Here is a 14,424-nt window from a genome sequence, read left to right as displayed (position 1 = left end):
CCGCCCTCACTTGCCGCTGGCCACGCTTGCCGAGAGCCCCTACGTGCCAGCCGCGCCCTCGCTCACTCCTGTCCGCGCACACGCCAGCGCTCCGTTGCACCTTGGCCGCGCGCCCGCGCCGCCTGCGGCTCCCGCGCTTGCCCTGCTGCTTCTTCTCCTTGTAGTGTTGCTGTTGCGCTCATGTTGTTGCTCGGCTACTGCCGCTGCTACTTGCTCCCATGCTACCCTGCTCCCACTAGCTGCTGCTGCTATGCACTGCTCCTAGCTACTGATGCCGCTGTGTATTGCTACTGCTACCGCTCTTGGGCATGGCCACCAAGGCCACTGTGCATGCCCGTGTGGCTAGGTGCTGTTGTGCGTGTGTATGCACAGCCAAGTGCACGTATGTGTTACCATCCATATATGAGGGGTCCACCTCGACAGCTAACTCTCGGGCGACAGGGGGGCGATCGACAGGCGATCACAGGCTGCCGCTAGGGTTAGGGTTTGCTGATCTGTGGTGCTGCGGATACGGTGGTGCGGCGGGTGACGACTGCGTCCCCGACGCGCGGATCGTGAGGGGGTTGCGCTCCTCATCCAGGAAAGAGGGCATGGCGGAGATGGGTGGGCGTGGGAGCGGAGATGCATCCAGGAAGTCATCAAGGGCAACAACGGCGAAGGGCGGATCTACAGCGACACAGACCCCGCTCAAAGCGCGTGATCAAGAGGAGTCCCCGGTGACGAGTAGAACCCCACACGCCACGGCCTCGCTCTCAGCCCAGATGGGAGGGATGGTTTTGACGGAGAAAGAAGCACAAGGGTTTGTATTTGCGGATCCAGGAAAGGGGATCCCGGCAGCCAGGAAGTGGACATTGATCGGGAAGGTGTATTCACCAAGACCGCTGAATAGGAGTGTGCTGGAGAGATCCATGCATAGAGCCTGGGGCCTACACCATGAAGCACAGTTCCGTGACCTAGGAGACAATCTGTTTTTGGTGCACTTCAGCGGAGAGGGCGATTGGAAGCACGCGAGGAACAATGGTCCTTGGCAGTATGACTTCAGCGTGCTCATCCTGAAGGACTATGATGGCAAGACGAGGCCGTCAGAGATGGTCTTTGACACTGTCGAAACATGGGTCAGAGTTAAAGATCTATCGTTGGATAGGAGATGTGAGGAATTTGGGCTTGCACTTGGAAACTGGCTAGGGGAAGTGATCAAAGTTGATGTGGATAAATATGGCTTTGCTAAGGGGCAATATCTAAGAGTCAGGGCCAAGATTTTAGTGTACGAGCCTTTGGTCCGGTGTTTTAATCTAAAAGAATCGGTAGAGGACAAGGAGGGCACGTGGTATGATTTTCACTACGAAAAAATACCGCACTTCTGCTTTGAGTGTGGTCGGTTGGTGCACGTTAATGGTGTTTGTAGTCCTCCTATGGATAAAGCCTCACAGTGGGGAGAATGGCTCAGGGCCTCCCCTGGGCGTAATACAGGATATAAGGGAGGGGGTTTAGGTGGCTCCGCAAGCACCTTTAACAGTGGGGGCTCATCTCGCACTGGCGAGGGTGAGCAGACTCGGTTCTTTGCGTCAGTAAGGGATGTCCCAACGAAGCGTAATCTGTACTCATCCTTCTCAAAATCTAAAAAATCCCACACTGGTGGGGGGAGGGGTGACGACAAGGAGGTGGTGAGTATCCCGAACAAGGGGAAAAGCAAAGGGGAGAACTCCCAAAGTAGGGACCTGAGGTAAAATTTAGAGGAAAAAAGGGAGATGAACCTGAGGCAAGAACTAGTTGACAAGCAACATGAGAATAACAAACACAGGGGTAGCCAGGTCGAGCAGAGGGGGCAAGAGTCAAGGCACAACATCAACTCGGGTCATGATGACAGGGGAAGGAAGCGCGGGTACTATGTCCGCAGGCCGAGGGAAGGTGAGTCATCGTATCGTCATCTGGATAACTGGGATTATGAAAGAGACATGTCAAGGAAGAGGCGCCCCAAACAGTTGTGGGTTCCTAAGGGTGAGCAAGGAAGATATGGTGACAAGGACTCGGAGAATCGGGAAAAGAGACTGAGAACAACAAACGTTTTTGATCGTCTGGAAGAGAATGACGTGAGAGCGGCGGACCCTGCGAGGGTGTAGGGCCGCTGAGAGCAATGAATATCCTGGCCTGGAACTGTCGAGGACTGGGGTTGGACTCGACAGTAGGCGAACTGAGAGACCTGGTACGGTCCTACAACCCAGCGGTGGTCTTTTTGTCAGAAACAAAAAAGAAAGTGGCGCCTATGGATAGACTGAAGTGGAGTCTTGGTTTTCGTCATGGGGTGTCCGTGAGCAGTAGGGGGAGGAGCGGAGGGCTTGCACTATGGTGGAGGGATGATGTGGAGGTCTCTGTTAGACCATGGAGCCAGTACTTTATCGACGCATCAGTTACGTACGAAAACAGGACCTTTAGATTCACTGGGATCTATGGGGAACATAGAATGGAGCTAAGACAGAAGGCATGGGATGCATTACGATATCTGAAAAGGCAAGACAACTTACCATGGATTTGTGCTGGCGATTTTAGTGAGGCCCTCGAACAGTCTGAACAGCTTGGAGGGAACAAGCGAAACCTAAACCAAATGGAGGCGTTCAGGGAGTGTCTTGACATGTGCGCACTGGCAGACATGGGTTTTACTGGCTATCCTTTTACTTATGATAATAAACGTGATCCCCCAGATAATGTTCAGGTGAGGTTGGACAGAGCTACTTGCAATAGTGAGTTCATGCAGATTTTTTCAGGTTCAGTCGTGGAACATATTCTTACGGAAGAGTCCGACCATATGGCACTGGCCATCCGGATCAGGGAGGAAAGGTTGGTTCATCAGGCTAATGAAAGGAGTTTCAAATTTGAGGAAATATGGACGCGCCATGAGGGGTATGATACGATGATAAACGAGGCATGGGAGGCGGAGAGTCACGGCCAAATAGGCCTGCAAGCGCTGGTTGGCAAGTTGCGCGGCGTCACTGGACGCATGCGTGAGTGGGGCCGGACTGTTTTTTGATCTGTCCGCAGACAGATTAAACAACTCAAAGGTGAGATAAAACGCGCCAGGGAGGAAAGTATGTCCACAGAACGCATGCATAAGATGAGAGTAGTTGAGGAGCAGCTACGTGAGGTATATCTGAGAGAAGAGATTATGAAGAGGCAGAGATCAAGAGTGGACTGGCTAAGAGCAGGCGACCAAAACACACAGTATTTCCATAACCGTGCTTCTCACAGGAGGAGGAAAAACACGGTCAAGTCGCTGCTGAGGTCAGATGGAACGAAATGTTCTGATGACATGGGAATGAGGGAGATGGCTCGGGAGTTTTACTCGCTCCTGTTTGCTACCCAGGGCACATCAAATACACACCAGATCCTAGATAACATTGAGGTGGCTATCACGGAGGCAATGAATACCAAACTGGATGCTGCTATTTCCGATGAGGAGATCGAAAGGGCTCTCTTCCAAATGGGACCCACGAAGGCACCTGGGCCGAACGGGCTGCCAGCCCTCTTCTACCAGTGGCACTAGCCTCTGGTGAAAGAAGAAGTCTGCAAGGCGATCCGTGAATTCCTAGGTGGGGGGGCAGATTCCAGAGGGGTTCAATGACACGATTTTAGTGTTGATACCCAAGGTGAAGGCACCGGAGATGCTATCACAGTTCAAACCGATAAGCTTGTGTAATGTGTTGTATAAGATCGGGGCTAAAGTTCTTGCTAACCGGCTTAAGGTTGTGCTCCCTATTCTGATTTCGGAGGAGCAAAGTGTGTTTGTTCCGGGGAGGCTCATCACCGACAATGTTCTCATGGCATACGAATGTGTGCATGCCATCCGGAAGAGGAAAAGAAAAAAAACCATTGTGTGTCGTTAAATTGGATATGATGAAAGCTTATGATAGAGTGGAGTGGTCCTTTCTTCAACAGATGATGACTAAGCTGGGTTTTTCTCATTCATGGACGGCCATGGTTATGAGATGTGTCACCTCTGCAAGATTCTCAGTGAAACTTAACGACAGTCTATCCGATGGTTTTCTCCCTACACGAGGGTTGCGTCAAGGAGACCCCATCTCCCCTATTTGTTCTTATTTTGTGCAGAGGGTTTCTCGGCGCTTCTCAAGTAGGCACAACGGGAGAAGGAAATACAGGGGGTGTCTTTTGGGCGCGCTGGCCCCACGATCACACACCTACTGTTCGCGGACGATAGTATTGTCTTCCTTGAGGCTTCACAGACGAACATGGAGCGACTTCGGCAGATTCTTATCACGTACGAGGAGGCATCAGGACAAAAGGTGAACTTGGATAAGTCCTCCATCTTTTTTGGAAAAAGATGTAATGACGAGGTCAAGGCTAATCTTAAGAACGTGGTGGGTATTCAATCGGAGGCCCTTAATGAAAAGTACTTGGGGTTACCAACCATGGTGGGCAAGTCCAAGGACGTGTGCTTCAAACATGTTCGAGAATCATCGAGGGGGAAGGTAATGGGGTGGAAAGGACAGGGTTTGTCGAAGGCAGCACGGGAGGTACTTGTCAAGTCGGGGTTGCAGGCAACACCGACTTACTCGATGAGTTGCTTCCAGCTCTCCAAGAAAATGTGTGGGAAGCTGAAATCTATTTCTTCTAAATTCTGGTGGGGGGCAGCCGACGGCGAGCGCAAAGTTCATTGGGTGGCCTGGGACAAAATGTGCACAAGGAAGCAGGCAGGAGGGATGGGCTTCCGGGACTTCGAGATGTTTAATCAAGCCCTTCTGGCCAAACAAGTCTGGAGGCTACTAATGTACCCAACATCATTATGTGCAAAAGTGCTTAAGGCAAGGTATTATCAAGATATGGATGTTATGGCTGCTCCATGTCCACAGGGGTGTTCTTATACATGGAGAAGCCTGATGCATGGCAGGGATTTTCTAGCACATGGGCTGATATGGTGTGGGGGGGGAGGGACAAAGATTGACGTGTTACATGACAATTGGATCCCGCGAAATGGTAGCATGGTGCCGCTGGGTGCCACCTATGTACCAAACACAGTAAAGGTTGCTGACATGCTTACACCGGAGGGCACGACATGGAATGAGGAGAAACTGCAGGAGGTTTTTACTCCGAGTGATGCGCAGGATATCAGACAAATTTTGATCGGAGGACCGGGCAAGGAGGACTTCTGGGCATGGAACTACACTAAAAATGGTGTCTTCTCCGTCCGGTAGGCGTACCACTTGGGAATGGCACTAAAGGTGGCGACGAAGGCACTGGCCTCCTCGTCAAGTTCGGTGGCTGAGCATCGGAGCTGGATGGAGCTGTGGGCTGCAGACGTCCCCAACAAGGTCAAGATCCATGGATGGCGTATGCTGAAAAATGGTTTGGCTGTAGGGGCAGAATTGTTACGATGGCATGTGAAGCCTGGGGTCTTCTGTATCGCGTGTGGGAGAGAAGAGACAGTTCTTCATCGGATGTGGCGCTGCCCTCACTCGATGCAGTTCTGGAAAGTACTTAGTAAAGGAGTTGGGGCGCCCCTGGTGCTGCTGCCCAAACATATTGATAGGGTAGACAACATGCGAACTTGGGTTCTGGATTGGCTGGTGGCAGCGTCGAATGAGGATAATAGGATGGTGATGAGGGTGTGGTACGAACTATGGCTCGCAAGGAACAATGCAAGGGATAGAGGTCGTATAGAAGACCCGGCCCTGATTGCAGACAGAGTCATTTATCTTGATCAGGAGTGGGAGGCGATCAAGGAAACTAATGCGAGACCACCTGTGTTGCATAACAAAGAGGTCTGGACGAAACCAGATGAAGGTTGGATGAAGGTCAATACTGATGGTGCACTAGCTAAGCACGGAGGATCAGGAGGTAGTGGAGCGGTCCTTCGAGACCACCATGGCGCGTTCGTGGCGGGAGCGTGCCATTTTTTCCCAGCTACTGCGGATCCAAAAGTTCCGGAGCTTCTAGCGTGCCGTCGGGGAGTTCTTCTAGCACAAGAAAACAATGTCCAGAAGGTGGTGTTTGAGATGGACTCGCTGAACGCTGTTGGGAAGATCAACAACATCCAGAGGGATCTCTCGGTGTCAGGTCAGGTCGTCCAAGAGATCAAGGAGCTGCTTACCCATTTCCAGGAGTTTAGAGTTATTTGGGTTCGTCGCTCCGCAAACGGAGTCGCTCATAGACTAGCTAGGGAGAGTTGCTGTAGGGAGTTATGCCAAACTTGGCGCCATGTAGCGCCAGACTTTGTAAGCTCAGACATTGCCTCTGATGGGGCACTAGAGCACTAGAGAAATAAGGCAACGTTCCCCTCAAAAAAAAGTGCACGTATGTGTTCTGGCACATGGAGCCAATCCAAATTAATTAGTGCTAATACAATTTAGTTTAGATTAGATTATTGTTTAGTTAGCCTGATGTATCCATGACACGTTGGCCCCCCTGTTAATTAAATCAACTTAGTTGACCTATTAGAACCCGAGTTAATGACATGTGGGTCCACCTTGACCCTGTTGACCAGTCAACATTGACTGGTTGACCTGCTGACTCAGCACCCCCTGGCCCCACTATCAGACTCACACAGCAACTGCTTGGGTACACTTCAGGGTGAATCTAGCACTTATCCATTTCATATTTTTCGAATTAAATTAATTCCAGAAAATTAGAAAACCATTTAGAACTTTGAAAAATCATAGAAATTAATTCGTAGCTCAGATGAAAATGTTTTCTACATGAAAGTTACTCAGAACGACGAGACGAATCCGAATGCGTGGTCCGTTTACCTGTTAGATGCCTCTAACTATCTGAACATGGAACTTTCCCCCTCCACTCATCTGTTTGACATAGGTCCGGAACCGGGAAAACATTCCCAGTTGAATTCCCCCTTCACCTTTATCGTGTAGCCATACGTTGGGTCACACCCGGCACAACATATTGCCATGTTATGCTTTGTGATGCTATGCTTGCTTTATATTTATTGTTTCTTCCCCCTCTTCTCTCTGGTAGACCCCGAGACCGATGTCGCCCTTGTGAACGACTACGTCGACGACGACACTTCTTCCTTTTCAGCAGAGCTTCCAGGAAAGCCCCCCCTTTGATCATCACGATATCGCCCATTCCATTCTCTCATGCTTGCATTAGATTTTGCTACTGTAATTGATTGCTCCTATTCTGATGCATAGCCTGCTTTTGTACCTGCTTTCATACCTTACCTGCTTATTCTAAACTGCTTAGTATAGGTTGGTTAGTGATCCATCAGTGACCCCCACCTTGTCCCAGTTGCCCCGCTTTATGTTCAAAGACCCGATCAACGGGATCGAAGACCAGGCCCCAGTACCGCACATCACCCCCCCCCTTAGTTGTACGACTCTGCAGAGTTACTATCAAGTGCCGAGGGTGAGACCTCATCAGCACTTCTGATGTTAACCCTGTAGTGTAGCTATTCGGTCGTGGTCATCGAGGGTGATTCCGCCTTAACCACTTCCGATACAACTCTGTCGTGCAACCCCTCAAGTGTGAACCTCGAGGGTGGTTCCTCTTACGTTCACCTTGATGATTACATCGAGTGGAATCCACTGAGGGTGGTTCCTCGGAGTTTTGCCTTTGTGTTTGGACACACGGATACTTGCACTTTACAACTGTTACATGGAAAGGCGGGTTGACCCTGAGGGGTACCTGCTACCTCTTGAGCACTGCATTGGTTTTCCCTTGAAGAGGAAAGGGTGATGTAGCAAAGTAGCGTAAGTATTTCCCTCAGTTTTTGAGAACGAAGGTATCAATCCAGTAGGAGGCCACGCACGAGTCCCTCGCACCTACACAAACAAATAAATCCTCGCAACCAACGCCCTAAGGGGTTGTCAATCCCTACACGGTCACTTACGAGAGTGAGATCTGATAGGATAATATTTTTGGTATTTTTGTGATAAAGATGCAAACTAAAGTAAACAAAATAAAAATGGCATCAGAAATAGCTTGTTGTCCGGAGATTAAATATGATGGAAAATAGACCCGGGGGCCATAGGTTTCACTAGTGGCTTCTCTCAAGAGCATAAGTATTTACGGTGGGTGAACAAATTACTGTTGAGCAATTGACAGAATTGAGCATAGTTATGAGAATATCTAGGTATGATCATGTATATAGGCATCACGTCCGAGACAAGTAGACCGACTCCTGCCTGCATCTACTACTATTACTCCACACATCGACCGCTATCCAACATGCATCTAGAGTATTAAGTTCATAAGAACAGAGTAACGCTTGAAGCAAGATGACATGATGTAGAGGGATAAATTCATGCAATATGATATAAACCCCATCTTGTTATCCTCGATGGCAACAATACAATACGTGCCTTGCTGCCCCTACTGTCATTGGGAAAGGACACCGCAAGATTGAACCCAAAGCTAAGCACTTCTCCCATTGCAAGAAAGATCAATCTAGTAGGCCAAACCAAACTGATAATTCGAAGAGACTTGCAAAGATAACCAATCATACATAAAAGAATTCAGAGAAGATTCAAATATTGTTCATAGATAAACTTGATCATAAACCCACAATTCATCGGTCTCAACAAACACACCGCAAAAGAAGGTTACATCGAATAGATCTCCATGAGAGAGGGGGAGAACATTGTATTGAGATCCAAAAAGAGAGAAGAAGCCATCTAGCTAATAACTATGGACCCGAAGGTCTGAGGTAAACTACTCACACATCATCGGAGAGGCTATGGTGTTGATGTAGAAGCCTCCGTGATCGATGCCCCCTCCGGCGGAGCTCCGGAACAGGCCCCAAGATGGGATCTCACGGGTACAGAAGGTTGCGGCGGTGGAATTAGGTTTTTGGCTCCGTATCTGGTAGTTTGGGGGTATGTAGGTATATATAGGAGGAAGGAGTACGTCGGTGGAGCAACAGGGGGGCCACGAGGGTGGAGGGCGCGCCTGGGGGGGTAGGCGCGCCCCTTACCTCGTGCCCTCATGGTTGATGTCTTGACGTAGGGTCCAAGTCCTCTGGATCACGTTCGTTCCGAAAATCACGTTCCCGAAGGTTTCATTCAGTTTGGACTCCATTTGATATTCTTTTTCTGCGAAACTCTGAAATAGGCAAAAAACAGCAATTCTGGGTTGGGCCTCCGGTTAATAGGTTAGTCCCAAAAATAATATAAAAGTGTATAATAAAGCCCAATAATGTCCAAAACAGAATATAATATAGCATGGAGCAATCAAAAATTATAGATACGTTGGAGACGTATCAAGCATCCCCAAGCTTAATTCCTGCTCGTCCTCGAGTAGGTAAATGATAAAAACAGAATTTTTGATGTGGAATGCTACTTGGCATAATTTCAATGTAATTCTTCTTAATTGTGGTATAATATTCAGATCCGAAAGATTCAAGACAAAAGTTTAATATTGACATAAAAATAATAATACTTCAAGCATAGTAACTAAGTAATTATGTCTTCTCAAAATAACATGGCCAAAGAAAGTTATCCCTACAAAATCATATAGTCTGGCTATGCTCTATTTTCACCACACAAAGTATTTAAATCATGCACAACCCCGATGACAAGCCAAGCAATTGTTTCATACTTTTGACGTTCTCAAACTTTTTCAATCTTCACGCAATACATGAGCGTGAGCCATGGACATAGCACTATACGTGGAATAGAATGGTGGTTGTGGAGAAGACAAAAAGGAGAAGATAGTCTCACATCAACTAGGCGTATCAACGGGCTATGGAGATGCCCATTAATAGATATCAATGTGAGTGAGTAGGGATTGCCATGCAACGGATGCACTAGAGCTATAAGTATATGAAAGCTCAACAAAAGAAACTAAGTGGGTGTGCATCCAACTCGCTTGCTCATGAAGACCTAGGGCATTTTGAGGAAGCCCATCATTGGAATATACAAGCCAAGTTCTATAATGAAAAATTCCCACTAGTATATGAAAGTGATATCATAGGAGACTCTCTATCATGAAGATAATGGTGCTACTTTGAAGCACAAGTGTGGTAAAAGGATAGTAACATTGTCCCTTCTCTCTTATTCTCTCATTTTTTTTATTTGGTCCTTTCCTTCTTTTTTTATGGCCTCTTTTTTTCGTCCGGAGTCTCATCCCGACTTGTGGGGGAATCATAGTCTCCATTATCCTTTCCTCACTTGGGACAATGCTCTAAAAATGATGATCATCACACTTTTATTTACTTACAACTCAACAATTACAACTCAATACTTAGAACAAAATATGACTCTATGTGAATGCCTCCGGCGGTGTACCAGGATATGCAATGAATCAAGAGTGACATGTATGAAAGAATTATGAACTGTGGCTTTGCCACAAATACAATGTCAACTACATGATCATGCGAAGCAATATGACAATGATGGAGCGTGCCATAGTAAACGAAACGGTGGTAAGTTGCATGGCAATATATCTCGGAATGGCTATGGAAATGCCATGATAGGTAGGTATGGTGGCTGTTTTGAGGAAGGTATATGGTGGGTGTATGATACCGGCGAAAAGTGCGCGGTATTAGAGAGGCTAGCAATGGTGGAAGGAGGAAAAGTGCGTATAATCCATGGACTCAACATTAGTCATAAAGAACTCATATACTTATTGCAAGAATCTACAAGTTATCAAAGCAAAGTATTACGCGCATGCTCCTAGGGGGATAGATTGGTAGGAAAAGACCATCGCTCGTCCCCGACCGCCACTCATAAGGAAGACAATCAATAAATAAATTATGCTCCGACTTCATCACATAATGGTTCACCATACGTGCATGCTACGGGAATCACAAAATTTAACACAAGTATTCCTCAAATCCAAAACTACTCAACTAGCATGACTCTAATATCACCATCTTCATATCTCAAAACAATTATCAAGCATCAAACTTCTCATAATATTCAACACACTCATAAGAAAGTTTTTTACTAATCTTGAATGCCTACTAATGTCAAAGCAAACTACCATGCTGTTTTGTAGGACTCTCAAAATAATCTAAGTGAAGCATGAGAGAACAATAGTTTCTATAAAACAAATCTACCACCGTGCTCTAAAAGATATAAGTGAAGCACTAGAGCAAAAACTACATAACTCAAAAGATATAAGTGAAGCACAAAGAGTATTCTAATAATTTCCGAATCAAGTGTGTCTCTCTCAACAGGTGTGTATAGCAAAGATGATTGTGGCAAACTAAAAAGCAAAGACTCAAATTATACAAGACGCTCCAAGCAAAACACATATCATGTGGTGAATAAAAATATAGCTCCAAGTAAAGTTACCGATGGAAGTAGACGAAAGAGGGGATGCCTTCCGGGGCATCCCCAAGCTTTGGCTTTTAGGTGTCCTTAGATTATCTTGGGGTGCCATGGGCATCCCCAAGCTCAGGCTCTTGCCACTCCTTGTTCCATAATCCATCAAATCTTTCACCCAAAACTTGAAAACTTCACAACACAAAACTTAACAGAAAATCTCGTGAGCTCCGTTAGCGAAAGAAAACAAAACACCACTTCAAGGTACTGTAATGAACTCATTCTTTATTTATATTGGTGTTAAACCTACTGTATTCCAACTTCTCTATGGTTTATAAACTATTTTACTAGCCATAGATTCATCAAAATAAGCAAACAACACACGAAAAACAGAATCTGTCAAAAACAGAACAGTCTGTAGTAATCTATAACTAACGCAAACTTCTGGAACTCCAAAAATTCAGCCAAAATAGGACGACCTAGACAATTTTTTATTGATCAGCAGCAATTGGAATCAATATTTTATCACGTTCTGGTGATTTTTAGCAATTATTTTCGTGAACAGAAAGTTCTGGAATTTTCTGCAAGATCAAATAACTATCATCCAAGAAGATCCTATAGGTTTAACTTGGCACAAACACTAATTAAAACATAAAAACAAGTCTAACCAGAGGCTACATCAAATATTTATTCCTAAACAGAAACAAAAAGCAAAAAAACTAAAAATAAAACTTGGTTGCCTCCCAACAAGCGCTATCGTTTAACGCCCCTAGCTAGGCATAAGATTTCAACGATGCTCACATGAAAGACAAGAATTGAAGCACAAAGAGAGCATCATAGAACACGTGATAAACACATCTAAGTCTAACATACTTCCTATGCATAGGCATTTTATAGGCAAAAAATTATCAAGGCAAGCAAAAACTAGCATATGCAAGGAAGCGGAAAGAAACAATAGCAATCTCAACATAACGAGAGGTAATTTAGTAGCATGAAAATTTCTATAACCATATTTTCCTCTCTCATAATAGTTACATGTAGGATCATAAGCAAATTCAACAACATAGCTATCACAAAACATATTCTTAACACGATCCACATGTATGCAAAGTTGACACTCTTCCAAAATAGTGGGATTAACATTAACTAAAGTCATGACCTCTCCAAACCCACTTTTATCAAAAACTTCATAAGATTGAACATTCTCCAAATATGTGGGATCTAAAGTTGACACTATTCCAAACCCACTTTCAATACTATTGCAAACATTATTATCAATCTCATATTCATCATGGGGCTTAAATAAATTTTCAAGATCATAAGAAGAATCACCCCAATCATGATCATTGCAACAAGTAGTAGACATAGCAAAACTAGCATCCCCAAGCTTAGGGTTTTGCATATTATTGGCACAATTGACATCAAGATAATTTATAGTAAAATCATTGCAATCATGCTTTTTATTTAAAGATCTATCGTGAATCACTTTATAAAGCACTTCATCATAATTTTCAGATTCACGAATTTCAAGCAAAACCTCATAAAGATAATCTAGTGCACTCAACTCACTAGCAATAGGTTCATCATAATTGGATCTCTTAAAGAGATTAGCAAGGGGATGAGGATCCATAAACTTTTAGCAAGCGAAGATGCAAGCAAAAAGAAGGCACATGGTAACACAAGATCGAACGGAAGGAGGGCGAAGAAAACGGCAAGGGTGAAGTGGGGGAGAGGAAAACGAGAGGCAAATGGCAAATAATGTAATGCGAGGGATAAGAATTTGTGATGGGTACTTGGTATGTCTTGACTTGTGCGTAGACTCCCCGGCAACGGCGCTAGGAATCCTTCTTGCTACCTCTTGAGCACTGCGTTGGTTTTCCCTTGAAGAGGAAAGGGTGATGCAGCAAAGTAGCGTAAGTATTTCCCTCAGTTTTTGAGAAGCAAGGTATCAATCTAGTAGGAGGCCTTGCACGAGTCCCTCGCACCTACACAAACAAATAAATCCTCGCAACCAACGCGATAAGGGGTTGTCAATCCCTACACGGTCACTTACGAGAGTGAGATCTGATAGATATGATAGGATAATATTTTTGGTATTTTTGTGATAAAGATGCAAAGTAAAGTAAACAAAATAAAAACGGCGTCAGAAATAGCTTGTTGTCGGTAGATTAAATATGATGGAAAATAGACCCCGGGGCCATAGGTTTCACTAGTGGCTTCTCTCAAGAGCATAAGTATTTACGGTGGGTGAACAAATTACTGTTGAGCAATTGACAGAATTGAGCATAGTTATGAGAATATCTAGGTATGATCATGTATATAGGCATCACGTCCGAGACAAGTAGACCGACTCCTGCCTGCATCTACTACTATTACTCCACACATCGACCGCTATCCAGCATGCATCTAGAGTATTAAGTTCATAAGAACAGAGTAACGCTTTAAGCAAGATGACATGATGTAGAGGGATAAATTCATGGAATATGATATAAACCCCATCTTGTTATCCTCCATGACAACAATACAATATGTGCCTTGCTGCCCCTACTATCACTGGGAAAGGACACCGCAAGATTGAACCCAAAGCTAAGCACTTCTCCCATTGCAAGAAAGATCAATCTAGTAGGCCAAACCAAACTGATAATTCGAAGAGACTTGCAAAGATAACCAATCATACATAAAAGAATTCAGAGAAGATTCAAATCTTGTTCATAGATAAACTTGATCATAAACCCACAATTCATCGGTCTCAACAAACACACCGCAAAAGAAGATTACATCGAATAGATCTCCACGAGAGAGGGGGAGAACATTGTATTGAGATCCAAAAAGAGAGAAGAAGCCATCTAGCTAATAACTATGGACCCGAAGGTCTGAGGTAAACTACCCACACATCATCGGAGAGGCTATGGTGCTGATGTAGAAGCCCTCCGTGATCGATGCCCCCTCCGGCGGAGCTCCGGAACAGGCCCCGAGATGGGATCTCACGGGTACAGAAGGTTGCGGCGGTGGAATTAGGTTTTTGGCTCCGTATCTGGTAGTTTGGGGGTATGTAGGTATATATAGGAGGAAGGAGTACGTCGGTGGAGCAACAAGGGGGCCACGAGGGTGGAGGGCGCGCCTAGGGGGGTAGGCGCGCCCCTTACCTCGTGCCCTCCTGGTTGATGTCTTGACGTAGGGTCCAAGTCCTCTGGAT

General features: G+C 45.6%; 1 protein-coding gene across 1 annotated transcript; it reads left to right on the top strand.

Moving 5' to 3' along the window:
* Nucleotides 1-2,461: 2,461 nt before the first annotated feature.
* Nucleotides 2,462-3,538, top strand: LOC141041083 (uncharacterized). Its single transcript, XM_073507194.1, has 2 exons — nt 2,462-2,835; nt 3,037-3,538. The coding sequence occupies exons 1-2, from the start codon at nt 2,462-2,464 to the stop codon at nt 3,536-3,538; spliced, it is 876 nt and encodes a 291-aa protein (XP_073363295.1).
* The last annotated feature ends 10,886 nt before the right edge of the window (nt 3,539-14,424 follow it).

This window comes from Aegilops tauschii, chromosome 2, assembly GCF_002575655.3.
Source record: "Aegilops tauschii subsp. strangulata cultivar AL8/78 chromosome 2, Aet v6.0, whole genome shotgun sequence".
NCBI lineage: Eukaryota > Viridiplantae > Streptophyta > Magnoliopsida > Poales > Poaceae > Aegilops > Aegilops tauschii.
The sequence above is the reverse complement of the archived record's forward strand: the minus strand, read 5'-3'. Positions and strand labels throughout refer to the sequence as shown.

What these genes read in the sequence shown, in the direction of transcription:
- LOC141041083 (XM_073507194.1), top strand. Translation starts at nt 2,462, where the DNA reads ATGGAGCTAAGACAGAAGGCATGGGATGCATTACGATATCTGAAAAGG. An exon ending in ATCCGGATCAGGGAGGAAAG is followed by an intron (nt 2,836 to 3,036) that starts GTTGGTTCATCA and finishes ATCTGTCCGCAG; the next exon opens with ACAGATTAAACAACTCAAAG.